We start from the raw sequence: 27,568 nt of genomic DNA on the forward strand, positions 1-27,568 counted from the left end.
CTACGGAGGCCAGTGAGGGCCTGGGTCAGCGTTGCCATCTTCAGACACAATTCATGAAGAGGCAACAGAGGTGCCTGTAAGACCACCAGAGATGCAGACATGATGTGACATTCCTCCTCCATTCCTCACCCCGTATCCCCACTGAATAGCAGGGACTTCCTGAGGCCCTCTGGCCTGCACCTCTGGGCACACAAGCTGGTGTCTGGTGGCAGGAGCTGTAAGGCGTGAGCAGGAGAGGGCTGTGGCGGGAAGGACACTCTCCCAGTCGGTCAGAGTACACAGGCTGGTCATGTTTACTCTAGCCTTGACGCAGCCTTGAGCAGGAGTGTGGGCTGGCCACAACTCTGCAAACCCAGGGCTGAAGAATGTCTGGAAAAGCCCTGGTTAACTGAGGGACCCCAGGTGAGAAGGGGACCCTTGGAAAGTCCAAAAACCAGGTTCTCAGGGAGGAGCCAGGTTCAGGGATGTGCAGCCCAATGGCACCAGCATCACAGGAGCACAAAGTCCTGACTTTTCTGGTGTCAGATGGTGACAGTTTCAAAACTTCAATTGAAAGCCAACAGCACCTGAGGGCACAGAGAAACCAACCTCCATCAGAGAGTGCAAGCAAATGCAAGAGATGCCCACGTAAGAAGTGAGCACAATTGGCTTTGTTGGGTGTGTAGATAAAACAGACTCAAGGCAAAGCTTGTTACCACATAGACACATTCCATAGTGACACGACGGGCAACCTATCACGAAGACGTCAACCCAAAGACACATACACTCACCAACGAACAGAGCCCAAAGATACACAGTGAGAAATTTCAGAAGGGGAGTGTGGAACAGAAATTTGTACTTCCAGTGTAAGAGAAGGTGACCAGTTCTCTGTGACCTGGAGCTGGAAGGGCCAGGATTTCCTGACTCACACCCAAAGGGAAGGGCAGGATCACGGTGGCACATCTCTGGTACAAGCCTTAAGAACTCCTGGCCCGACGATGCTTTGTTTCTCCTCTAAAGATTTAATTACTGCATCTGTGGAGATTACGTGCTGGGACAACACTTCCCTTTGTGCCATATGAATTCATACTAGCTGTTCAGTAAAGCATACCCATATTTTAATAAGTCACTGCTACTTAAATTTTTCTTGGCTTCTAAAATATATTTTATTTTATTTATTTCATTTTTTTTTTGTTGTTGTTGATCTATTCATGCACACAAGTGCCTGCAGAGGCCAAAAGGGTGTCAGATCCCCTGAGGCTGGAGTTACAGGCAGTTGTGAACTGCTCCATGGGTGCTAGGAACTGAACCTGGTCCTCTAGAAGAGCAGCAAGTGCTCTTAGCCGGGGAGCCGTCTCTTCAGACACACACACCAATCTCTTCAATCAGTGGCCTGTCCCAGCTAGGTGCATCACTCCATCACAGCCTGCACGCACCAGCTTCTACAGACAGGTACTCAGTGGAAGCCACTTCCTGGCCAGAGATCACAGGTGCATTAGCCAGGGCAGGTGCCATAGGCTCTAAGGCAAAGAGAAGGCACTGTCATCAGCCCGCAGGCATGGCGGAAGGCTTCCCAAAAGAGGGAGAAGATGCCACTTCCTGGTACATCATGTATTATGTGGAATCAGGTAAAAAAATATATACCATGAGGAGGCTCCTCCTTGGCACCTGTCCGGGCCTCCCGGATATGGAGACAGTACTTCTTAAAATCTTATGGGAATTACACAATTTCTTGACTTGCTGCCCCATCCAGCAGAAATTAAAGGAGAAGCCCATCTCCCCAGGGCCCAACCCAAACCTGGCTCTTCAGAGCTTCTCAGGGGTGCCCATAGAAGGGAGGAGTCAAAGGAATGAATAAATTGTTTTAATGCCAAGAACCTGTCCAGGCTTGAGCAGACTGCAGGGACTCTGAGCAGACTGAGCAAGGATCATGGGTTTGGAGAGCTCCATGTTCCCTCTGGGAGACCTGCCCCTCAGTCCCTACATAAGCGGGAACTGAAGGAGCCTGAGGCCCATCTTTGCACTTGCACCTCCCCTTCTGGAGGACAGCAACAAGACTGTACCAACACTTCCTGGAGGGACGCCCCTGAAACGGAAGCTGGAGGTGGCCTACATAAGTCTTGTGGCAGCCATGTCAGTCAAATGGATATTTGCCACAGAAGAGCAGCCCAAGGCTGGGATCCACACATAGAGCAGAATCAGAGTTGGACAAGGAAGCCACACCCCTCAAGCTTCCCTCCCATGTTTAGTCTGAAGAGAAGCTCCAGCTGGCTCCACCAAATCCCCCAGGGAGGCAGAAGCCATCCTTCCCTTCATCTTTGGGGATGGTGACAGGGGCAGCAGTTTGGGGCTAACAACCAAAGCCAGTGAGGCAGAGGCCCCTGCGCCCAAAATAGAAAAGCCTCTGCTCGATGGGACCCATGGAAGCTCACTGGAATCCTCCCCAGGGAAATGGGACAGCAGGACCCTTGGAGAATATAAGGAAAAGCAAATGAAAAGGTTTCACGGGTGCAGGGTGTTTGGGGGGGGGGCACTTCTAAACCTCCCAGCTGAGCTGGCCACACCTGTGCCCCACCTGCCAGCCACAGAGCAAGACAACACAGTCTTCAAGGCATCTGCAAGTAACAGCACTGCTTTGCTTCTAGAAGGCCAAGAAAATGCCTGTTGCCACTGAAAGGAATCCCCAATATCACTCAAAATCAACATGTGTCCCCTATTCTACCAAACTAATGATTTACGGACTTCTGCTCTGGACTTAACCTTATCCTCTGACAAGGACGCCCAGCTGTTTCCTAACCATAACCCAACCAGACAACGACCGAGAGCCAGGAGGTCAGAGCTGGGCTGTAGGCCAAGGACCCGGCCTTGGTCACTGCATAAGATGGACAGCGGTTGCCTTGCGGATGAGCCTCTCAGTCAGGGGTGAGTTGGGTCTCAGAGCATCACGCTCCATCAGAAGGTTCCTGTGGAAACACACAGAAGGTTTGTTATAGAACCCTCTAGAAGGATGTGGGAATATGACTGGCAGGAGCAGAATGGGCACAGCCAGTGTACAGGATTTTGAGTCTACATTAGAGTTAAGCAGCAGAGATGAGGACTCCAGTGTAGGCTCTCACTGTGACTTCGTCTGTCTTAGGGGAAGCCATGGCTCAAGACCTCACAGCCCATGCTCCTGTCACAGTTTATGCTGAGGATGAGAGGGACAAGAGACACAGGAAGCCACATGTCAGACTCCCCCAGAAGAAGCAAGGGAAAGAACAGGTCTAGGAAAGCCTTAGTTTAAAGGAAGCAAGAACAGGATCCCTCTGAGCAGAGCCCTGAGTCTCAGGGGGAAGCAACATGCAGCAATAGCTCTGAGCCAGGCACAGGAGTACACCAGAAACATCCCTGCTGGACCCGGATGCAGGACAGCTCAGCTTCCAGAATGACAAGACCTGTGTGTGTGGTGTCTGAATCACCATATTTGTGTTGGTTTGGTAACAGCCCTAAGAGCTTAAGATAGACACATTTAACAATGGTGGGTCTGTGGGAGGTGAGTGATATTAAGGGGTTGGGGCTTGGTACAAGGGTGGGGACAACCCTACAGCCAGGGTAGAAGTGCATCAGTCTTCTTTCTGCCGCTAAAATAAGTCATGTGAGGCTGTGTACTTTGTCAAACTAAAAGTTTTTTTTTTTTGACACAGGGTTTCTCTGTGTAGCCTTGGTTGTCCTAGACTCACTTTGTAGATCAGGCTGGCCTTGAACTCACAGGATCCCTCTCCTTCCGCCTCCCAAGTGCTGGGATTAAAGGTGTGCACCACCATGCCCAGCTCAAACTAAAAGTTTTATTTACCTATGTGTCGTAGACTGAATGTCCAAGATCTAGGCCCTATGGTGGCTTCAAAGCAGGCTGCTTGGGTGGGTGAACAAGGAAGAGAAGCAGAAAGGCAAACGACTGCATGCAGAAGACCCCAAGCAGGGTGGCTTCTCTTTAAAAGATTGTTCAGGGCTGGAGAGATGGCTCATCAGTTAAGAGCACTGCCTGCTCTTCCAGAGGTCCTGAGTTCAATTCCCAGCAACAACATGGTGATTCACAACCATCTATAATGTGATCTAATGCCCCCTTCTGGCCTGCAGTACAAGCAAGGCAGAGCACTGTCAGTATACATAATGAATCAATAAATAAATCTTAAGAAATATTATTCAGTGGACAGCTCTCACTAGGGTCCCTGGAGAACTATCTAACATCTGAGGATGAGGCCCCATGACCACCCTCCAGGAGGAGTTCTCTTTTATCCAATCTCTTCCCCTCTCAACACTTCCAAACTTGGGGACACAGGACCAGCCATGGAGCCAGGGCCACACTCAAACCATCCCAAACCACAGCAGAGGGATTTTGCCTGTGAAAGGGGTGGGCTGCACAGGGAGGCAAACACTTGGAAGGAGTGCCCCACCCCTTCAGTGTCTTCCCAGGCAGCTGTGCCCCCTCTCTCCACTTGCACTGTCTTCTCTCCCCTGGGTAGGACTTGAGGTGTGTGGCCTCAGCTTTCAGCATGGCCCACACTGCACCCCAGAATCTGGGTGATGAACCCCAGACAGCTCTTCTGTCCACAGAGCCCTCAACACCTAGCAGGGCCCCTCCGGGGGCTCAGCCAATATAGCAGCACCTGTGGCTTTTTACATATGGACATAGGGTGATAAAATCATGGACATGTGTCCATGGCATTTCTGAGTTCAAAGGACCCCAAGCATTCCCAGCCATCACCTGAACTGCGGGGATCTGGCCCACACTGGCCAGGGTACCTGCCTTGACCTCTTCTCACAAGGCAAGGACCCAGGAGCCCTCTCCTTGGCAGGGTGTGTGTCCAGCCAGGAAGAGAGAGGATAATGGGTGTGGCCGCAGGAATTCCTTTCCCGTCTCTCCCAGACACCCCACAGCTTCTAGGTTCCAGCTTTCTCTCCTAACCAGGCCCACTGGCTAAGCGCATTTGACATTTAGTTTCCTCTCCACACCTCTTTGGGATACTCCCATGATCCTCCACTCCCTCACCAGCTCCACCATCATCCTTTCCTCCTGGCCACAACCATGTGACTGTTTAGATGTCCATGTGATGAACTGGTTTTTTTCAGAGGTTCCACAAGGACAAGGCCCATACCTACCCACTGTGCACTGTGTCCTCAGTTAGCACAGGTCAGTAAGAGCCTGTAAGCTGAGGCCTAATGAGCAGATGGAAAAAAGGAGACGGGATAGCAGGAAGAGGGCACAGCCATGCAAGGACCTGAGAGCAGGTATACTGGCCATTTGTGTAGTTCAGTGTGGCTACAATGTAGAGAGGGCTGGGAAGGCAGGAGGCTGGGTGAAAGTGTGATGGTGGCTGGGTAGTGGTGGCATACAGCATTAGTCCCAGCAATTGGAAGGCAGAGGTAGGCAGATCTCTGAGTTTGAGGCCAGCCTGGTCTACAGAACAAGATCCAGGAGAGCCAGGACTTCATAGACAAACTCTGTCTCAACACCCCTTCCCAAAAAGAGAGATTAGAAGTAGCTGTTCCCTTTGTCAAGTGGAGCCTGCTAATGAAAGAGATCCAAATTCTCAGTTTGCTTCCTGCTTTCCTAACCCCAAAAGCAAGAGCACACATGTCAAGCCAGGTGCATGCACAGGGAGACCATGTGCAGGGGACCCTGCCATGCTCGGCTGTAGGAAGGGCAAAGTACTCACCGGGCCACATTCTTATGGACGCTGGACGTGCAGTTGATGGCCGCATGAATCAGCAGCTGGTTGAAGACGTCTCTCTATGATGTCAGTTAGGCAAGTTAGGCCCCTGCATTGTGGACCAGGGATGGGCTCCCATCCCAAAGGGAACACTGAGACAAACCCCACCCTCCACAGCACACCTTGGTGGCAGCTTCAACAAGAGTGTTCCTACCCCATGAGTAAGGACCACACAGGAGACACCTGGCTGCTGGCCTGGCACTACAGCCTCTGGGTCCCTTCACTCAGCTGGCTCACCTGGGCGGTGCTGCCCCCAATCTTAACAATTCGGTAGCGGATTGGCAAGAGAAGTTCCAAGACTCGGTCAGGGTTCCCGTTCTCAGCCTCCACAAGGGCCTGGCACAGGGGCAGCCCCACATCTTGTGCTAACTTGTGCTGGCAGTTCTCCCCAGGGGACCTGTCACCAAGACCAAAGCTCAGTATCCACCTCCACACAGTCTTCCTGGGCAGAGAGACCCAAAGTTAGGGCCTCTTTCAGCTGCCTGATGCCACTCTGCTGGGGACAGGAGACACAGACCTCTGTTCAATGTAGGGAGAGGCACAGGCTCCTGTCCCCAGCCTCAGTTTGCTCATCTGGAAAGTGGTATAACAGCACAGAGGTCAGGACTGCAGACAAGGCAGGTAAAACTGGGCACCCACAGCCATGGCCACCTAAGAATGTGTCTGCAAGAAACTGTGCTCTCAGGCTCCCCTTGTCAGCCCAGAGGGCTTTGTTTCTAGCAGATAAAAAATCTGAGGCTCAGAGCAAAGAAGTAGCTAAGCAGCACTCGGGAGGCAGAGGCAGGTGGATCGGTATGAGTTCGAGGCCAGCCTGGTCTACAATGCACTGTCCAGGAAACCTTCCCTCAAAAAAAAAAGAAAGAAAGAAAGAAAGAAAGAAAGAAAGAAAGAAAGAAATAAAGAAAGAGGTAGCTGAGTGTCCTGAGGACACCCACAGGGCGCTGGGGGCCAGATATCTATGGCGAACACACCCACCTGGGAATGAATACCCACCTAGAAGCAAGGATCTCCTCAAAGCTACGCTCACCAGCAGGGCCTCACCCTACCAGGCCTTGGCGCAGGCCTTGCAGGCATTCGCCCTGTCAGCTGGGCCCAAACCTCATGGTCTCAGGGCCTCACATACTTGCTGGCCTCCTGCAGAGTGGTCATCAGCTCCTGTGTGGTCTGGAGGTCCCGTGCACCCAGGGAGGCCATCAGCAAGTGAGCGTCATTAAACAGAAGGACGTGGTCTCGAGTATGCTTCTTGGTCACAGGTAGAACAGCCTGCCACCGCTGGCCAATGGACACCCCTGGGGACAAAGAAAAGCCAAGGGTGTGAGGCAGCAGTGTGTCTTACACTTGTTTCTTCTGAACCCACATCGCTGAGAAGCCCGTCCAATCTTGTCCCAGCGAGAGGCCATGGGTGGGGTGTTGGAGAAAGATGGGGGTGGTAGTAAGTAGGGCCACCAAGGCCTATGCTCTCCTTGTGTGGCTAGAAACACCACAAACCAATGAGGTAAAAGCATATTTGAAAAAGTGTCACTGGCTATCAAGCTACCCCTACACTTGATAGATGCCCAGAACATGTTTAAGTGTTCCCTGTGGTGATCTCAAGCCTAGTACCTGTGGAGAGGTAGCTGGGTGGTTAAGAGCACTAATCGCTCTTCTACAAGTGCTGAGTTCAATTCCCATCAACCACAGGGCGGCTAAGGACCATATAAAGGGATCTAGTGCCCTCTTCTGGCAGGCAGGTGTATATGCAGAAAGAACACTCAGACATTAAGAAACAAATACGTACATACATAAAATTTTAAAAATTGAACAATGATCCTTGCCTCACAACAGTGAGGGAATGAGAAGCCTTTCCAGCCTGTCATTCACTGGGTACCCCACCTCATCCCTCACACTTCTGTGGAGCATCATCTGGACCTCCAACCTGGACAAGAAGCCAGGCCAGTCAGGGTGACCGTGTAGCCTGGCGTGGCAGGTGGAGAAGCCTCTGCAATGTCAGAGTTGGGAAATTCTCACCAAGAGGCACCAGCCAGTAGCCAGGTACCACTTGTGCCCTGAAAGACATGCCAGTTAGCATACGGCTTTGGCAAGGTTCCCTGCCTCAGGCTACCACACCAGGGAGGGGTGGAGAATAGAATAAAGGGCAGTAGATGCTAGGTCAGTGGCCTGGGACTGGCAAGGAGACAGCTGCATCAGCTGCCATGCAGAGCTGCAGCCAGCATCCTTCATCCCAAGGCCTCACCCTCAGGGCCGGCAACCACACTTTCTCTCCTTGTGTAGGCAGAGGGAAGAGACGCAGGTACCTTCCATCTGAAGACGGTAGAGCATGGAGCAGCTGTTCAGCACATCCACCATGGAACCACTGGCCTGCAGGCTGGGAAGGATCTGGAAGGCAAGGGTTGTGGGAGACCAGGCTCAGGGGCCCAAATAATGACAGGGCTATGGTATAAAGGAATGTTAATTTAGAACATGGCAGTTCTGACAAGATCTTCTAGGTCTGTGTAATCCAGCTGGAATATAAACAGGCCTTTCATCCAGGAGACAGAGGCAAACAGATCCGAGTTCAAGGTCAGCCTGGTATAGAGCAAGTATCAGGTAAAGAAAAGCTTAAGTCCAGACATGGTGATACTGGCCTTTAATGCCAAATGAAGGAAAAGGTAGTTTGTAGAAGGAAGCACCCATGTTGGAAAGTGTTGTCTAATTGGCAGAAAAGTTGACAATGAATCAGATAAGATTTGACAGGATAGGATATGCCCAACTGTCACAAAAAGAGAGAGGAGAGGGAAGCTATTTAAGACGCAGTTTTACAGAGATAAGGGGCAGTTTTCGGTTTTTTGTTTTTTAACCAGGACAGTAATAAAGAGATGGGTTGTAGAGAGAACTCAGGTGGGGCAGGAGCAATGGTTCAGCTGTTCAAGGCTAGGCTCATAATCGAAACTATAAGAGAACTCAGGTGAAGATGGAACCAGCCAGAAAATGAGAAGAAGCCAGAAGATTAAAACAGATTGCTGAGTTAGTCTGAGGCCAAGCAGAACAACTCTAGACCAAAAGAGAAGCCAGATTAAATAAGTCAGCTGGGAGAAGAATTTGAGCCAGAACAGCTGAGTTGAACCAGCGAGCCCAGAGCTCAGAACAAGAAAGGGTGAGCTTATTCAGCAGTGTCAGAGGCTGAAAACATTCTAGGCCTACGTTAGATTGTATGGAGGCTAGAAGCTTCCAGGACTAGGCCTAGGTTAGCGGAAGGAGGCAGTAAGTCTCCCAGACAAAAATAGAGCCAGGAGAATAAAAATTATTTTTATATTATGGGAACAGCCAGAGTTTTGATGAGCCATGAGTGTGGCCTGCACAGAGAAAGCCCTCAGCAAACAAAAGCTCTAAGCGTCATCCCCAGCACCCCCGACATCAGGACCATCTCCCTCATTACTTCTCAGCCTTCTGATTAAGATAAAGTGCAGTACCACAACACTCAGTAAGAGATCATGCAGCTGTGAGTGCCAGAATGCATGAGGGGCACACAGGGACACACACACACACACACACACACACACACACACACACACACACACACACACACACACACTCCACCGTGTACCCAGGCTTAGTCCTGGCCCTGTCAACTGCCACTCTCATCCTGTGCCTAAAGTTGTTCTGCCATGAGACTCAGATCTTGCCTGGTTTAGATTCAACTTTGCTCACTAGGAAACCTATGTACACCTCAGAGCACACAGTTCATGTCACCTCATCTTCTGTCTGAGAAGCTGATCATGACAGAAGGACTCCTCCAGGGGACCCTTGGCTGGCAGGTGTTTGGTGTTCTGACAGCCATATATAGTGAGCACCCTGTGCCAAGATTTCATTCCTAAGACCTCAGTGGGGAGATTTTCCTTTCAAAGAATGCCTAGGCGGGAGACAGCCAGGTTCTAGAATTGGCCAGTGAGATGGGGCCTAGCAAACTCTACATGCTAAGGCTGCAATGCCACACAATTTATCCTCATCATTATTTTGTCTGTATGAGTGCTTTGCCTGCATGTATGTCTATGCACCATATGTGTGCCCTGTGCCCACAGAGGATAGGAGTGGGCATCTGGTCTCCTGGAACCAGAGTTACACAGAGTTTTAATCTATGGTACGAGTGCTGGGAATTGAACCTTGAACCTTGTACTTTGGAACAACAGTTAGTGATCTTAAACCATGGCCCATCTTCTAGCCCCACAACTTTTCTTTTTTTTTTTTTTTTCATTTGACATAGGATCCCATGCATGCTAAGCAAGTCCTCTAACACAGACATCTCTAGGCATGTTTTGAAAACTTTTTTTAAAACTTTTTTTGAGACAGGGTTTCTCTGAGTTATCTTCACTGTCCTCAAACTCACAGCAATCCACCAGCCTCTGCCTCCCCAGTTCTGGGATTACAGGTATGTGCCACCACACTGAGACCGGGTCTCACTATATTTTCAAAGCTAGGCTTGAACTCTCTTCACAGTCCAGACAGACTATGAAATTTAATCCTCCTGCCCAGCCTCCTGAGCAGCTAGGGTTTCAAGTCTGTGCCACCATAAGTAGATTAATTTTTATAGCATAGATTTTGTTAACAATAAAAACAAACAGGAGTCGCTCAAGATGGTTCAGTGGTTAAGAGCACTGGCTGCTCTTCCAGAGGCTCTGGGTTCAGTTTTCCAGCACTCACATGGTAGCTCACAACCATCTATAGGCTCCCTCTTCTGACCTCTGCAGGCACCAAATATATACACAGTGCACATATACACATGCCAGCAAAGCACTCGTATGTATAAAATACATAAATCTTTAAAAAATTAAAACACATACAGTCATATGCACACACCACTGGCCATATAGTTCAGTAAAGGCACTTTGTGAGGCCAAGGCTGTTTTGATCGCTGGAACTCGCATAGTAGAAGGAAAACAGACTTCTGCAAGTTGTTCTCTGACTTTCACATACATGTCATGTTATGTATAAATATATGCAATAAATAAATGCGATTTTTTTTTTGAGACAAGGTCTCACTATGTAGCTCTGGATGTTCTAGAACTCACAATGTAGTCCAGGCTGGCAGTGAACTCATAGAGATCCATCTGCCTCGGCCTCCTGAGTGCTAGGATGAAAGGTGTGTATATCACACCTGCCTCTGACTTTTTAATATTTATTTTTATGTGCATTGGTATTCTGTCTGCATGTTGGTTTGATGGTGCCAGATACTCAGGAATAGAAGTTACAGGCAGTTATGAGCTGCCATGTGGGTGTTGGGAAATTAACCTGGGTCCTCTGGAAGAGCAGCCAGTGCTTTTAACTTTGAGGCATTTCTCCAATGCCCTGCCTCTGACTTCAGTTAAAAATTAGTGAACAAAAATCCAAACCAATACAAACCCTCTTGTGGACAGACGTATTGCCTTGTTAAGAATACCCACCTAAGCCGGACATGGTGGCGCACGCTTTTAATCCCAGCATTTGGGAGGCAGAGGCAGGCAGACCTCCTGGAGTTCGAGGCCAGCCTGGTCTACAAAGTGAGTCCAGGACAGTCAAGGCTACACAGAGAAACCAAAACAACAACAACAACAACAACAACAAAACATCTAGCTGGGTGGTGGCGGTGGCTCATACCCTTAATCCCAGAACTCAGGAGGCAGAGCCAGGTGGATATCTGTGATTTCAAGGGCAGTGTGTTCTACAGAGAATATCCCAGGATTGGTACCCAGAAAAACCTTGTCTCAAAGGAGGGAAGGAAGGGAGGGATGGAGGGAGGGAAGGAAGGAAGAGAGAGAGAGGAAGAGGAGGAAGAGGAAGAGGAAAAGCAGGAGGAGGAAGAGGGGGAGGAGGAGGAAGAGGAAGAGGAAGAGGAAGAGGAAGAAGAAGAAGAAGAAGAAGAAGAAGAAGAAGAAGAAGAAGAAGAAGAAGAAGAAGAAGAAGACCACCTATCTGAAAGGACAGAAACAGTCAGAGATGCCCTTAGACCTGTCATTCTAGGACACCACAGGTGAACAGTCAGCAGAGGCTCCACGACACACAGAGTCAGATGACAGCTCTTGACAACAGCCAGTCCCACAAAGTCTTTTTTTCTTTTTTCATTTTTTTTAAGACAGGGTCTCTCTGTGTAGTCTTGGCTGTCCTGGACCCACTTTGTAGACCAGGCTGGCATCAAACTCACAGCACGCCCCTGCCTCTGCCTCCCAAGTGGTGGGATTAAAGACGTGCGACACTACTACAAGCTTTCCACAAAGTCTTATCTGTGAACTTGGTGCATTGCACCACCATTATCTCTGGCTAGGAGAAGGCCCAGAGGCTATGAGAGTCACAGGCAGACTGTAGCAACAAGCCATAAAGGATGAGAATGTACTTACATGGCTGTCATAGATGGTTAGCGCGGCCTCATATTCTCCCTGCAAAGGTGACATTGCTGTGAGTAACATCTGGAGAAGTAAAAAACTGATGCTTGGAAACACACTAGGAAGAGCTGTCCAAGGCCTCCACTACTAAGGGGGATGGGCAGGGCTCAGTGGCAGCCCAGTGTGGAGGGAGGAGAAAGTGAGCTAGGAGCCTCCATGTTTCTATAGTAACAGCTGGGAGAAGCACCCTGACAAATGGGGTGATGCTAATCCCCATCATCTGTCCTCACAATCTAAGACCCTCCCTGTGTTCCTCAGAACTTGGTTCCAACCCCACTGTGGTGGTATAGATGAGAGTGTTCCCATGGGCTCAGATGTGTGGAAAGTTGTTCCCCAATTGGTGGCACTGTTCGTGCAGGCTTAGGAGGTACGGCCTTGCTGGAGGAAGTGTGTCACTAGGAATGGGCTTTGAGAGCTTAAGGCCTCACCCTGCTCTCGGTCCAGGCTGCTTTGTGCTTGGATGAGGTGAGCTCTCACACCCAGGTCCTGCAGCCATGTGTGCTGCTTGCTGCCATGCCTCACCATCAAGATGGAGACTCTTATGCCTTAGAACCATAAGCTGAATGAACCCTTTCCTTTGCAAGTTGCCTTGGTCCCAGGGTTTTAGCACAGCAATAGAAAAGCAACTAAGCCTGTTTCCCAAGAGTGAAAAGTGTCTTTGAGGAGTGCAGCCTGCCAAGCTCTTACAGTGTGAATGCTGTATTGCTTCAGACACCATCTGTGCTGGAGAGGTTGATGTCAACTTGACACGAGCTAAAGTCATCTGAGAGGGGGAGGGAACCTCAATTAAGAAAATGCCTCCATGGGCTGGAGAGATGGCTCAGAGGTTAAGGACACTGACTTCTTCTGGAGGTCCTGAGTTCAATTCCCAGCAACCACATAGTGGCTCACAACCATCTATAATGTGATCTGATGCATTCTTCTGGTCTGCAAATGTACATGCAGGCAGCCCTGTATACATAATTGTAAGTAAATAAATCTTTTTTAAAAAGCAACAGAATTTTAAAGAAGAAGAAGAAGAAGAAGAAGAAGAAGAAGAAGAAGAAGAAGAAGAAGAAGAAGAAGAATTAGATGCCTCCATAAGACCAAGCTGAAGGCAAGCCTGTAAGGCATTATCTCAGTTAATGATTGATGGGGAGGGCCCTGACAATTGTGGGTGGAGCCATGCCTGGGCTGGTGGTCTTGGGTCTATAAGAAGGCAGGCTGAGTAAGCCATGGGGAGGAAGCTGGGAAGCAGCACTCCTCCATGGCCTCTGCATCAGTTCCTGCTTTCAGGTTCCTTCCTGCCATGTTTGAATTCCTGTCCTGCCTTCCTTCAGTGATGACTACAATGTGGAGATGTAGGCCAAGTAAACCCTTTCCTCCCCAGCTTGCTTTTGGCCATGGAGATACATCAGAGCAATAGAAGCCCTAACTAAGACACCATTTGTACCAACACACAAAGGTGCTATAAGGAAGTCAGACAGAGCTGGGGACTGGGAACCACCTCTTCACTGGACATCTGCAGTGGGTGAGACAACCCATGGAAACAAGCAACCTACCTTTTCAATCAAGTACAGGGCCCAGTGCCAATAGATATGGCTAGCGAGCATATTGGAGTCCTGCAGAAAGAATGAAAGAGCGGCTGAGCACCTGTGGTCTTTGTCTACAGTATGGTTGGTATAGTGCATGAACCCTTGGGTTCAATCTCCAACATAGAATAAGCTGGCTATGGAGGACCACACCTGTGATCCTGGCACCAGGGAGGTGGACACAGAGGTTCAGAAGTTCAAATTTGGGCTGGGCAGATGCTCACTTGGTACAATGTTTGCTGTGTAAGCACAATGACCTGAGTGTGACTCCCCACACCCAGCTCAGAGCTGGACATGATGGTGTAAGGCTGTTATCACATGAGGGTCCTTGAGGTTTTCTGGCCAGCCAGTCTTGCCTAATCAGTAAGCTCCAGGTGCTAGGGAAAGGCCCTGCTCACAAACCCAGGCAGATGGCACCTGAGAAATGACAGTGTGGCTTCCACGTGCACACATATATCTGTGCACTTGCACCAACCTACAGGTGCACTTGGTTTTTTTGTTTTGTTTTGTTTTTCAAGACAGGGTTTCTCTGTGTAGCCTTGGCTGTCCTAGACTAGCTTTGTAGGCCAGGCTGGCCTCGAACTCACAGCCATCCACCTGCCTCTGCCTCCCAAGTGCTGAGATTAAAGGCGTGCGCCACCACGCCCGGCTTACAGGTGCACTTGTACATGGGCAAACACATAGATACACAAACACACAAGTGGAGGTGGGGTGTGTGTGTTTTGGGGGAACAATGTAAAGGAGGGAAGCCAGGCCAGCTAGACGCTAACTAGTGCTCCCCACGCAGGTGCTTCTCCCTACCCATAAAACCTTCCAGCATCTGCCTGGGGAGCCCCAGAAAAAGCAGCTTCTCTTCCTTAGGTTCTTTGTACCCTCCAAATATTTTCCAGACCCTAGAGTCTGGACACCTTTAGAATGGGCTATGTTCATACACTACCTGTTAGCCATGCCTGGAGATGCTGGGAATTAACCTGCCTGTCAATCACAGTCCTTCCTTGCCCAGGAAACTCCTCAGGGGGATGCTGGTGATGACCATGACCTGCCTCCTCTCTGAAACACTGAGCATCTCTTCTCAGTGTCAGGCTCAGGAAAGGACTTACTGCCCTAGCTGTGGTGCCCTTGCAGCCTGCTGTGGTACAGAAGGAAAGGCAGCAAGGACACGTGGACCAGTGGCCAGGCCACATGCCAGAGAAAACAGGCCCACACAGAGGAAGAAGGGCCACCATAGCTAGTGGGCGATGAGGATATGACAGCAGCCAGTCAGGAGCAGGGATGAGTAAAGTTGGGAATAGGGAATAGGTACAGTGAGGCCACAGAGTGCTCAGGCCCTGGAAAGTGGTAGAGGTTGGTGTGCTCACTGCCCAAATGAGCAGGCTCACATGCCCCAAAACATTTCTAACCTTGCCTAAGGACTTATTCCTGTTGGACCAATAAAAAGCCATCACATCTTGGGCAGCACAAATGGGAGAGGTGTAGCTAAGGTTCATGGGCCTTTGGGAAAGAGACTGGAAGAGATGGGAGGACACCAGAGGAGGAGAAGAGGAGAAAGGAGGCCAGCGCCATGGGTTAGGTGGAGGAAGAAGCACATGGCCAGCGTGGATGGACGGTTTGGATCCGATGAAGAGCATTAACAAGTATTTGAGATTCTACATGCGATAGAAATTATTAGAAGCAGATGGCATGGGATTGGGCCAGGACATGGGATACCTGCCCCAATATGGGAGGTAGGTTAGGGGATTAATATCTGCCCTGCCCTAGGTTAATTAAAGATTTAAAAAAATGTAACAGGTGTCTGTTTCATTGATTGCTAGTGGGTTATAAAATACCACTATAATAATAATTATAGGGTTAATAATAAATATTATTAGACCATACTTATAAATTAACTGCAACCTGGCTCAGGGCTGGGCACTAGAGCTATGACCTCCACAGCCCCATTTGCTAGCCAGTGGGCCATCACCCAGTGAGCCTGCCTTATTCCCACCCACTGCACCATGTGTTCCCTGCTGGCAGTGGCAGAAGCACATGCAATCAGGGTCCTGAGCATGCTCAGCCTAGCTGGGCTCCTATTTACCCAGCACCTTGGGGTACATTCCTTTCACAGCAAAATACCTCAGGCACCCTTCAATTGTAGTCAGTTCTAAAATCCTGGTAGGTGTTGGGGTGCTTTGGGGTTCCCTTAGGATGTTTGGCTGTCGGGGATGTCTCTAAGCTGAACCTAAGCTCCCAGAGAGCTAAGCCTCACCTGTAGGTGCCACCCAGCAAGCTTTGGGGGGAATTCCTGGTGTCAGACTGGGTTGTCCAGCAGAGGACCAGCAACAACTCAGTTCATACCTTCCAGTGGCCTTCTGTGCGCTGCATGAACTCCATCCCGTCTTTGACCTCTGCTCTCATCTCATGTATATGGGCCATAGTGTGCACTGACCAGGCATCTGTGGGCTCAATAGATAAAGCCTACAGGAGGTAAGAGATGGGAGGACAAGGAAAACAGGGATTAGCCTGGTGGCCTGGGCCCAGCAACAGCAAGGGTGGGAACTGGGTTCTAACTCAGGATAACTGCAATCCCAACACTAGCTTCATTTTCTTGTTGCCTAGGGGGTACCAATGTGTGCCTTACCCACCACAGCAGGCTGCTGAGGAGGGCATGTCTGCCAGCCTCACAGATGAGGAGACTGAGGCTTAGCGAGGTCAGGATTTGTTTCCTGAGTCCATCCAAGTCATCTGCAATATGCTACCCAGGAGCTCTGTGCCTCAGTTTCCCATGATGGCCTTTGGGGCTGCCTTCCTTTCAGGGCTATGAGAACAGTGTAGACTGTCACATCCTCTAGTGGTGAATGACAAGAGGCTGCCCTTCCCACTTACACTCAGGAGATGGTTACACAGGTGGCTTCCTGAGGGAGAAGCAACTGGTTCTAGCAACACTTGTTAATGACAAAATCTACATGAATCCTGAGCACTGCAGTGAGGCAGAGGGACACATGAACAGCTCTCACCTCCTTGTCCATCTGTTCACCAGGTCACTTCATGATTACTGACACCTACTGGGTGCTGGGCATGAAGCAGTAAACTGGGGCTCACTGCAACCCCATCACTGGCTTTTTCATTGCCCCACACCAAATCATGGGTCCCTTAGACCTGCTCTCCATGGAGTCTGGAATTGCAAGTGCCTCAGCACTAGCCTGGCACCTGCTGTAAGGGTTTGGCAGCATGCCCCAGCAGTCTCTGCCTTCCTGCTCCTGTCCCTCAGCTTTCACACTCTTGTCCGCTCTATGTGAGAAGACAGGGGTCACACAGCATGTCTGCATGGCCTTGGGGCAGATGTCCTGTGTACCAGGGCATCTGGGGACATTGCAGAGTGCATCCTGAGCATGCTGGGCACCGGCACCCACTTAGGGACACCCCTCTCTAACCATGCTGCTTTCACACAGGGGGTTGAGAAATACAATTCAGCCTGATCTTTCTGTCTATAGGGCTGACCAGCATCCTCACACAACTGGAGTCTTGCGAGGTTTCCTGGAAGACTCTAACTCTCTGCCTGTTCCTCACACCTGTCCTGCCCCTCACACCTGAGATTGACCTGCTGGGCTTGCTGTCACCTCATAAAGTCATGGTAGTCCAGTGGAGCCTGGTGCTGTCCACCTTGTGGAAACCTGAGTGGATTCACGTCTAGAAACTGTCTATGGGATCTGAGGCTAAGGTCAGTGGGGCCTATAGCACCAGGAAAGCTGGAGCAAGGGACAAGAAGGATCAGTTGTTGGGGGCAATATTTTGCCATATCTTCTTTGTTGTAAGACTTGAGACTATATCTTTGACCATCTTTCTTTGGAGTCAGCTTGTCACTGTGCCACTCAGAGCTCCTTCAATTGCCCTGGGCCGTCCACATGCCCAGGTATCTCCCCGAACCAGAGCAGCCTTCCTATGGCTTAGTCATGAATGGAGTATCTGGCTACCTTGATCATACAGCTTCGCTGGCCAAGGAGCTACCTGGAGCCCTCAGGTCTGACCCAGAGCTAAAGAAACAACAATAAAACCCCTTCCCTTGATCCCTGACTCTGGACTGAGTCTGATTCAGGCCACCTTCAGAGACCCTGAGGAAGCTGCCATGAGGAGGGGCAGCACTTGAGACCCAGTTGGGACAATGCCTGGGTCGGGAGTCACAGCAGGGATGCAGGGAAGCTAGGGTTTAGTCCAGGCTTTTGAGAGGACAGCCATCTTGTCAGGTGGGCCAGGTGAGGATGTGACCCCTGAGCTTTATCACCATGGGAGGGCTCTGTCTAGCCTCTCTCTGAGCTTCAGCTCTCATGTAGTTTGGGCACTACATTGCTTAACAGGGTGGGCAGAGACCATTGGCAGGAACAGGTATGGGCAAAGTGCCAGTTGTGAGCCTGGTCTAAAAAGCATATGTCACTCTCCACGCACGGCAGTGGCTCCTTGCACTTTAGTTTCTACTCTTGCAAGGACAAGAGTGGCAGAGAAGGACTTCAAGAGCCTTGTGCCACCTTGCACCCAGGCTTGTCCCTTGACCCTGGGGCCAGGCCCACAGGAGTATCCCAGAGCTCCAGGTTAGCAAACACGTCCAACCAGAAAAAAAGAACATAGGGCCTGAAGCTGAAGCCCCGAGAAGGTTCCACACTGGCTCCATTCCTCCCATTGAGGGCACCCCAGTGATGAGTGAGGGCTAAGACACAAGCTTGAGGGCAGGATAAACCCCTCCGCTCAGGCCGAAAGAGCATCACATGATCAGGCCCTGACCTAGGAAACCTGTTCGAGGTCTCCACCCACCTCAAGCCTCAAGCAAGGCCAGACCTGGTGGAATGGTGAGATTCAAGGAGGAAGAACCAAGGTTTGCATGGCTCTCCTGTAGTGAGCCAGTTCTGCCTAGCCCTGTGGCTCTGGAGCCAACCGAGGCTCAGAGAAGCACTGAGCCGTCACTCTGGTGATGCCTGAGAGCTGGAGCCACCACCTCCCTGAGCCTCTCTGCCTTCCCTGCTCCAGGGACCTTGGGGAGATGAAAGGAGTGACAGACAGGCAGCTCCTTCCCCTAATACCAGCCCCTCCTGATCCATGAAACACCCCGATGAGGGAAGGCAGGGTGGCTTGGTCAGTACATGAGGAGCCACAGCCTGAAGGGCCTCACACCTTGAGAAGGGACCACTCACCTCTTTGGCAAGCTTTTCTGCTCTGTCGTAGAAGTTGGTTTCCATCAGTCCAAAAGCATAGATGCCTTTCACATAGCTGAACACAGAGAAAAGACTTCAGTACCCAGCAAGATGACAAGGAGAGATGAGTCCCCCAGCAGGATTGGCCAGAGTCCTCACATCCAGGGCTTGTATGTGACTGTGCTTGTACATAGAGGGTTCCCAGGGGGAACCGAGGTACTATGCAGTGGGCAGCAAACTGATCACTGTTGTCCACTTTGTCAGTGGGCAGCAAACTGATCACTGTTGTCCACTTTGTGACAGGGCCCTGTAGAGCTGGTGTCAAGGAAAGAGGACTTGCGGATACCCTGATACCGCTCAGGCCACCGGGGAGCCAGAAAAATCTGCATTGCTGCGAGCCACCAGCAGGTGGCAGCACTGAAACAATTCCTTGTCCCCCAACCAAGAGAACAGTAGTTTTGATCTTTCCCTGATGCTCATTAGGAAGTTTCTCAGATTTCCTAATGCTGTATGACCCTTTAATACAGTTCCTTACGTTGCAGTGACCACCCCCCCAACCATAAAGGCATTTTCATTGCCACTTCATAACTAATTTTGCAATGTTATCTGTGTTTTTCAATGGTCTTAGAAGACCCCTGTGGGGGAAAAAAATCATTTGACCTCTGAAGGGGTCTCTACCCACAGGTTGAGAACCACTGGTCTAGAGACCTCCTTCTTGGGAAGGCTGGGGTTATGGGTAGCTCAGGCTTTGGTTGCACTGTGCACCATCCTTTATGCAGCCAGGGAACACCCCCTGACCGCCTCACCACTCCCCACAACCAGATTCCAGGGGGTTGTTTGCCCACATCACCCTCCGCTCTGGACCACATGCTGGGAATGACCTCATACGTGCCATCTCATCAGTCACCCAGGCACTGAATCCCGAGGCTGTCAGTCACAACTGACAGAGCGGTTTTATCCTGTGTCCCTATGGGACTGAGTGAGGACAGATGCTGGTGTCTGAGACTCCGGTGTCACCTTTACTGTCCAGCACAGGGGCACATAGCAGCTCTTCCTTGAGAACAGTGGTTTATAGTTGACTTTGAAAAATATTTGCCAAGGGCTTACTGTAGGTCAGGTATTAGTAGCTCGTGAGTTGTTTAATCATCAATTTGGCTGAGCCATGGTACCTGGACCTGTGGTCAAGCGCCATTCTAAGGGTCACCACAAAGATGCTTGTATCATCAGGCGCGATTAACTTTTTAATCAGTAGACTTGGAGACAAGAGGATTCCCTACAATATGGGTAGGTCTATTTCAATCTGAAAAAATCATGGAAAGAGAAAGAAAGACACTCTGCCTTCCGGCTGCCTTTAGATACAAAGAGGAAATTGCGTTGATTTCGGTGGGACTTTGCAGCCTGTCACGCTGCCCTGCAGGTTCTGAATGTGCCTGATGCTACATAAGCAACTCTCTGGAGAGCGCTCCTTTCCCTTGTGGTGACTGGCATATCCAGAGGTCAATGCACTAACCAGCTTGGGAGAGAGAAGGATGTGGCCACAGACCTCCTGGCACTCTACAGATGAACATGGAATAACCTGGCCTGGTGACTCACACCTGTAATCCCAACACCAAAGAGGATAAGACATGAGATTGCCGTGAAATTGAGGCCAAGCTGGGTAACTGAATCATATCTTCTGTCAAAAATTAATAAATCTAAATCTAATGATGGACATGATGAATGGTAATTGAGCTTGGAGATTATAATCTTGGGGATGTTTGTTACTGCCACAAAAGGAATCCTATCTGACTGATACACAAAGGTACTACCTTGTTCACAGGATGGGGTGAAGATCAGATCAAGGAAAGGAAGCCTTTCAGATTAGCAGAAGGAGTCTCATTAGCTTTAGGCTGGAGCCAATAGAGTTTCTGTGCTTTTAGGATGGAGAAGGATGAAATGACGTGGCTTCTTAATGGCATGTACCTGCTAAAGGGGATGCTAGGGGTCCAAAAGGGGTAAACTCGAGCCACGGAATCCCGCATCTCCTCATGGTTACCCAGTAAAAAGTAGGTTCTGTGAGAGAACTTCAGGGCCAACATGTCTGTCGGGTGGTCCCGGAGAATCAGTTCCCAGAGATCACAGGCCTTGGGCAAGTTCCTGGAAGCCAAGAATACACAGAACATGAAGTCCACATCCACAAGGGGGTGGGAGGCCATCCCATGTCACTACCCGCATGAGTTGCTTTGAAGCCGTTGTATCTGGGCCTGGGGAGATGGTCCATGGATACAAGTGCTTGCTACACAAGCACGAGGACCTGAGTTCAAATCCCCAGCACCTAAGTAAGACTCAGCCATGGGCAGGGTCCTGTAAGCCCAGTGCTGGGCGCAGCCATGAAAGGGGGATGGCTGAGGCTGGCTAGCCACCAGCCTAGCTGAAAGACTGTGAGCTCTAGGTCCAGCGAGAGACCCTGTCTCAAGGAATTAAGGTCAAGAGTGATAGGATGGGACACATGACATCTTCCTTTGGCCCCTGAGCACAAAAGCACCTACATAACTCACAAGCACAGGCATGGGGACACATGTCATAACACAGCCCTGCACACAAACATTAATACAATAATAAACATGAGACATATAAAATAGTATAGTTGTGCACTTGTATTATGCACATGCCACAAAACTAAAGAGTCGTTCAATCTGAAGTGGGGAGGAAATACTTCTTCATTCAGCATTCACTTTGGGGCAGAGCAATAGACTGCTGAGAAGCTCCATCAAGCTCTGAGGCACCAGCTTGCACAGGCTTGGAATCCCAACCCCCATCCCAGGGAGGCCCCTCACCCCTTGGCAAACATCTCCACAGCAGAAACGTGCAGCTGCTCCCGAGGTGTCAGGGTCTGGGTTCGGGAAACCTCCACCATCGTCTTCACAGCCTGGTCCAGGTCTTTGTCCAGCTTCACGGAGCTTCCCGTGCCAATGAGCACAAGGCCGTTAGAGAGGGCATGGCCCATGGCTGAGAGAAGATTGGAAAACAGCTGGTCACACAGCCTAGCCCAGCCCCACACCCCACGAAGTGTGAGCCAGGCTGGGTACCAGCTTGCTGTCGAGGCTTCATGGGGCAGTGGATGCTGCAACACTTCTCAAGTAACTGAGGTTACTTTTAACTGGGTTTTCTGTTGAACCCCATGGTCTGAAGTACTTCCCTGTGCCCTCAGGAACCTGGCAGAAGCTGTGAACTGGTTTATAGGCTGGTATTATTGCTACAGCCAGCCCCAGGCCTCCTGGGATATTCAGGGAACTGAGTCAGCAAGTCCCTGGGCCCACACTCTGATCCTATCTGCTGCTCTCACACAGGATGGTGGGGTGGGTAGTCCTTCCTGAAGGTGTGAGGGCTCAGGCTCTACCCATGCTCCCCAGCCCCATCTTGAGAGATATGGTGCCCCCTAGTGTGCAAAATTAAATCACTGACACTGGCCTGCAAAAAAGAACCATAGTACTGGGGTGCCTACTACTGTAAGTATTGGACCCCAGTCCACAGCCTGAGTCGACTCTGAGCACTAGCTGTCCCCATGGCTGCATCTGGCTGGCCCTGCTTTTCTCTTGAGGCTCTCCTCATTCTGTCCTCACCAGGGCAACAGCAGGGCCTTGGCTTTAGCTTGGCTACACTGCTGCAGGTGATAAGAATGTCCCTAACTCTCCTCAAGTCCCAGGATCCTCACCCCACATATGGGCCACCCATGGGGGACTCTGCAGTGTACTGGACTGACCTCCCCCAGCCCAAGACACACACGGCTTTCCCAGGAGCCAGGCTGTGTGCTCCATTTCCACACAGCATTAGTGGCTCTGGAGGTGTCTCGAGTTCCTAAACCCCAGACAAAGGTTTCAGGAGCCATTTCTGTGTTCTAGGATTCTGAGCTTGGGAGCCACCTAGACTGCGGTATGTGACTCACTCCCAGTGACCCTCAATTTCCTCACCTAAGAAGCAGAGTTGGTGGCGGTTTATGTCAAACTGACAATAGAGGAAAGATATAGAGCAGCAACTCTCAACCTGTGGGTCACGCCCCCCTAGGGGTCCAGTAATCCTTTCACAGGGAGCATATGAGAGATTTGCATTATGATCCGTAACAGTATCAAAAATAGATTATGAAGCAGTAACAGAATAAATTTACATTGGAAAACATCATATGTGAAACTGTACTGTCATAGCATTAGGAAAGTTGAGAACCACTGATCTAGAGCCTTCTATAGAAATGGCATCCTCATAGGAGCTGCCTTTGTTCCAACACAATTGTCAATGGCCTCCTCTGTGCAAGTGTCAACTCAGCCACTGCCTCCAGTGTGCCCTCCCAGCCAAGTGACAAGTGAGTCCCTACAGTCAGGGAGGTTTACTCACCGAAGTTTGGATCCGCTGCCTTGAGCTTTGACAGGCAGCCCTCGATGCCACCAAGACTCTTGTCATTGGTCCACTTCACATACTGGGATGAGAAATGCACAATAAATCTGTCTTTGTGGCCCTTAGATCCTATCAGTGAATAGATCTAAACTCAGATTTTGTTGGGTCAGGAGTGCTGGTGAGCAAACTAGAGATCTCACACAAGCTCTATTACCAAAGGGGTCCCAGACCTGAGTTATTTTTTTTTGGTAGAACACTGAGTGTTTCCTGGGCCATAATTAAAAAATGGTATAACTTAGTTGGCCTTTTAGGAAGAGATTAAGTACACAGGATTGGATGACGCCAGCAAAGAACTGTGGAAAAGTGGGTCCATCCCAAGACATGGGGTACAGCAGGTCCCCCTTTTCAGCACTAGAAGGGTCTCTAGAATCACTCACACAACTCTTGTTTCATTTCTCCAAAAATGACCACAGTGAGCCTGGTGTGGCGGCTCACACCATAATCCCAGAGATGGAGTCAGAAGGCTACTGTAGGGTCCAGGCCAGTTTAGCCTACATTGTGGAACCCAAAGTAACGCAACGACGACAGCTGGTGTTATTACACTTAAAGATGCAAAGGCTGGAAGATGGAAAGACCAACTTTTGCTTTCTATCTGCATCTTCAGAGCAAAGTGCCTGCCTCTGACCTTTTGGATGACCTTATGACCTTTGGACCCAAGTCACTTCACCTTCAATCCCATTCTCTGACCTGCCCCCACCCTCCCTCCAAAACAAAGGCTGCTTGGACCTTTCTTCTGAGACCCTGTCTCCTCTCCCATAAGTCCCCAAGTCCTCAAACAACAGGAAGCTTCACTGGTGTGGCTCGGGAGGGAATGGATGGAAATTCTTGGTCCAGCTAACATGAGGGGAGCCTCAGGACAGGACCCTATGCTATTCCTGGTAGAGCCCACAGCAAACCCTCAACAGGCCACAGTGGGACACCTGTCTCCACATTTTCGGGGCCCCTCAGGGGGATCCACTGCTGTCCACACTGGAACTGGGGACCATGGGGATCCAGGGCTGGCAGAGACTCTTCCCATGTTGTTGGAGTTCTGTGGCAAAGGGCAGTCTTCACTGAGAAGGGTTTACAGACCATTCGCCAGTAGAAAGCTCTCCTCAGAACCCTTCACGGAGGACACGCATCTCTTGGCTGTCATACCTGGGTCAAGGTGGCATCAAACAGCTTGCAGGCCTCATTGCTTGTGGTTGAGAGTGGGAGGCCGGCATCCTTCCAGGCCTACACAACAGGGGAGGAACACAGGGATTTGACTTAGATGTGTGCCCAACCCTTGGTCACCACTCTGTAAAGTACCTGAGAGGCTCAATGAGGTGAGTCGGAGTGTCAGCGAGAAGGCAGACAGCACATAGGGTGGGTGACGGGGTATTACCAGGAGTGGTGGGAAGCCTGGCCCCAGGTGGAGGAGGTCTGTGTCCCAAAGGGTAACTTGAAAGCTTATCACCTCCCTAGCAAGGTATGCACTACCTGCCAACACCTAGCAGCTCCTTTCTCACTACATGGGAGGAGTCGGACCAAGCCTACAGTTGGAAAACCTTCAGATTACAGTGGCTGCTCTCTGTGACCTGACACAGGATGCACAGTCCTCAGGTTTCTCATGGGTGTAGGCATGCCCTTTCGTGGCAAGCAAAAAGGCTGCACCTTCCAGGACTTAGCAATCAGGTGGCTGTGGCAAACCCACAGGCTGCTGGGACCTTTGTTTTCCTTCTATAAAAAATGGGTTCAAGGTCCCCACCCTGGCTGGCTTCAAATAAACGGCTTCCTGAAGCCAAGCCCACTGCACAAGCTTCCACTGGTGCCCTTAACTGGGAACCAATTCGGGATCCACCCCACCCCCACCCCCCACCCTTGGCAGCAGATGCACAGCAGATGCAGAGAGTGCTCTGGACTAGGTTCTTTGCCTGACTCAGGGTGACCTGCATGTTCCACCCCTCACTCCTCTTCACAGGGCCAGCTCCTTTACAAGAGGGACAGAGCTCAAGGGGTGCGCATACCTGGCAGTCTCGCAGCGACATGATTATGGCTTTGGTTTGCAGAAGCGAGGATTCCAGTGAAGGCTCTTGGAAGTCCCTGAAGCCTTCCAGGAAGTAAGGCTGTTGTTGATTTCTGAAGGGGGCGGGGCGAGGGAGGGGGCTGGACCGGGATCGCTCATTGGTGGCTTGAGCAATACTTTTGCAGCTCAGGGCCCAGACCTGCCCGCCCCCTGAAATCGGGAGTGGGTGTGGCAGGTGTGGGAGTAGGTGTTGGTAGAGCAGGAGGAATAGGTCGCCCCTGAGGGAGATGAGAGGACACACCTGGGCGCCCTGGCGGCATCCCCAGCTGGGGTGCTCAGAACTAGCCTGGCAGCTGCAGTCCCTGCTCCTGAACCCCAGCTGAGTAGAGGTGCCCAGCTAAGGTTTGAGTTTCAGTGTTGTTCTTGCACATTCCATGGCATGGGTGCCCGCGGCCCAGCCTCTCCTGGCCCGAGCCTCCTGCACTGGGCCAGAGGTCCTCAGGAGACTGGGAGCCCTAGGTCAGTGCCTGGAGCCTCAGGTGTCTTAGTGGAGAGCTGTACCACTGAGGTACAACCCGCCCCGTAACCCCTCCCTGACCCTGTTGTGAATTAGGATCTCACTAAATTGCCCAGGCTGGTCTTAGATTAGCTTTGTAGCTGAGGTGGACCTTGAACTTTCAACCTTCTTGCTTGGTGTTCTCAGCATTACCTACCAGTCCCACCAAGCTGGGAAGCCGGGCTATCACTTGCAAGTTCTTTTGTTGTTGTTGTTGTTTTGGTTTGGTTTTTGGTTTTTTGAGACAGGGTCTCTCTGCATTACCCTTGGCTGCCCTGGACTCACTTTGTAGACCAGGCTGGCCTCAAACTCACAGCGATCCGCCTGCCTCTGCCTCCCGAGTGCTGGGATTAAAGGTGTGTGCCACTGCGCCTGGCTCACTTGCAAGTTCGAAGTAGGCATCCTCCACCTGCCCAGCCTCAGGCACTCACAGCTCAGTTTTGGGCTAATTCCCTCATTGACAAGCATCACCCAACACTCTCTGCTGCCCTGCATGTATGTCTGTGGGTGTCAGATCTTGGAGTTACAGTTGTGAGCTGCCATGTGGGTGCAGGGAATCGAACTCCGGTCCTCTGGAAGAGCAGTCAGTTCTCTTAACCAATGAGCCATCTCTCCAGCACTCGATACCAGTCTTAACAGCAAACATGACTGGAGGGAAGTCTAATGTCTTTCGATTTGACAGCAGATTATCAGATACAAAATTGAAGCACCCACCAATAAAAAAAATAGATAGGTTGTATTTACTAAATTAATCTATTTTCTGAATCAAAGGACACAATCAGAAAAGGACAGGATAAACTGTAGAATGGGAGGAAACCCTTGCAAGTCCTGTATCAGGTAAAGGCCTCCTCTCCTGAGTCTATGGAGAATTTCCTGGGGCTGGAGAGATGGCTCAATACTTAACAGCACTTGCTGCTCCTGCAGAGGACCCAGGTTCGGCTCCCAGCACCCACACCAAGCACTCAGAACTGTCTACCCCCAGCCTGGGGATCTGATGCTCTTTGGCCTCCTTGGTACCTGCATGCCTATGGTGCACATAGCTCATGCAGGCACACACACATACATGATAAACAAAACCGTTAAAAAGAATTCTTACAACTCAACAGGAAAATGTCATACAGCCATGTTAGAAATAGGAAAGGGAAGACAAAAGGAAACAAAAAAATAAGAGGAGGATTTGAATGAACATCTCCCCAAGAAGACACACACTTGGCTACTGCAGAGGTTACAAGGGTCACAGTGCTGTAGCTAAGGGAAAGAAGTCAGGCACAAGAGGATACACAGACACCACCACCACCACCATCATCATCATCACCATCAGGTATATATTTAATGCCCAGAATAACAGATCCCTAGAGACAGAAGGCAGACTGCTGGAGGCCAGAGTGGGAAGAAATAATACACAACTGCCACTGTCTTTTTGAGTAACTAGGTTTTTGGCTGCAAAACCGCAAATTCCCACTTAATACCTGCAGCTTTCCCCTTCTGAGAATGGGTTGCTCTGTGTGGTTATTACTGTAGTAAAGTCATCATGAGTCAGGTTTTTTTTTTTTGCCCCACCCTGTTGATCCCTGAATTGCAGTTGAATTCTCTTTTCCTTCTCATTCTCCACACTCTGCTGTGTCACGGTGAATTGTCATATTGGAGAAGAAGCTGGAGGCTGTGAAGCTGGAATGGGTCAGAAGCCAAACCATCAGCATTCCTGCACAACCAGGAGGCCCCAACATGCTATGAACAAGCCAAGGG

The 27,568-nt window shown here is 50.4% G+C and overlaps 1 protein-coding gene across 1 annotated transcript; it reads right to left on the reverse strand.

Annotated features, from left to right (window-relative positions):
- Nucleotides 1-1,828: 1,828 nt before the first annotated feature.
- LOC311579611 (tetratricopeptide repeat protein 38-like) lies at nt 1,829-25,413 on the reverse strand. The gene is made up of 14 exons (XM_084750331.1): nt 25,268-25,413; nt 24,417-24,494; nt 23,220-23,301; nt 21,668-21,839; nt 20,814-20,987; nt 18,852-18,927; nt 16,027-16,146; nt 13,663-13,722; nt 12,077-12,115; nt 8,024-8,105; nt 6,853-7,018; nt 5,967-6,126; nt 5,676-5,749; nt 1,829-2,942 (listed from the first exon to the last, which is right to left on the reverse strand). Exons 1-14 carry the CDS (start codon nt 25,286-25,288, stop codon nt 2,849-2,851), a joined length of 1,398 nt encoding a protein of 465 aa, XP_084606457.1. The 5' UTR covers nt 25,289-25,413; the 3' UTR covers nt 1,829-2,848.
- Nucleotides 25,414-27,568: the final 2,155 nt, after the last annotated feature.

This window comes from Acomys minous (assembly GCF_964271855.1).
Source record: "Acomys minous genome assembly, chromosome: 12".
In the NCBI taxonomy this organism is placed as follows: domain Eukaryota; kingdom Metazoa; phylum Chordata; class Mammalia; order Rodentia; family Muridae; genus Acomys; species Acomys minous.

Bases quoted from the DNA above. Each gene is read 5' to 3' on its own strand.
- LOC311579611 (XM_084750331.1), bottom strand. From the start codon at position 25,288: ATGTCGCTGCGAGACTGCCAG. The intron at 20,988-21,667 runs GTGAGGGGCCTC...CTTGGCTTCCAG, and splicing joins GTGGAGATGTTTGCCAAGGG to GAACTTGCCCAAGGCCTGTG. The intron at 2,943-5,675 runs GTGAGTACTTTG...GTGTTTCCACAG, and splicing joins GTCCATAAGAATGTGGCCCG to GAACCTTCTGATGGAGCGTG.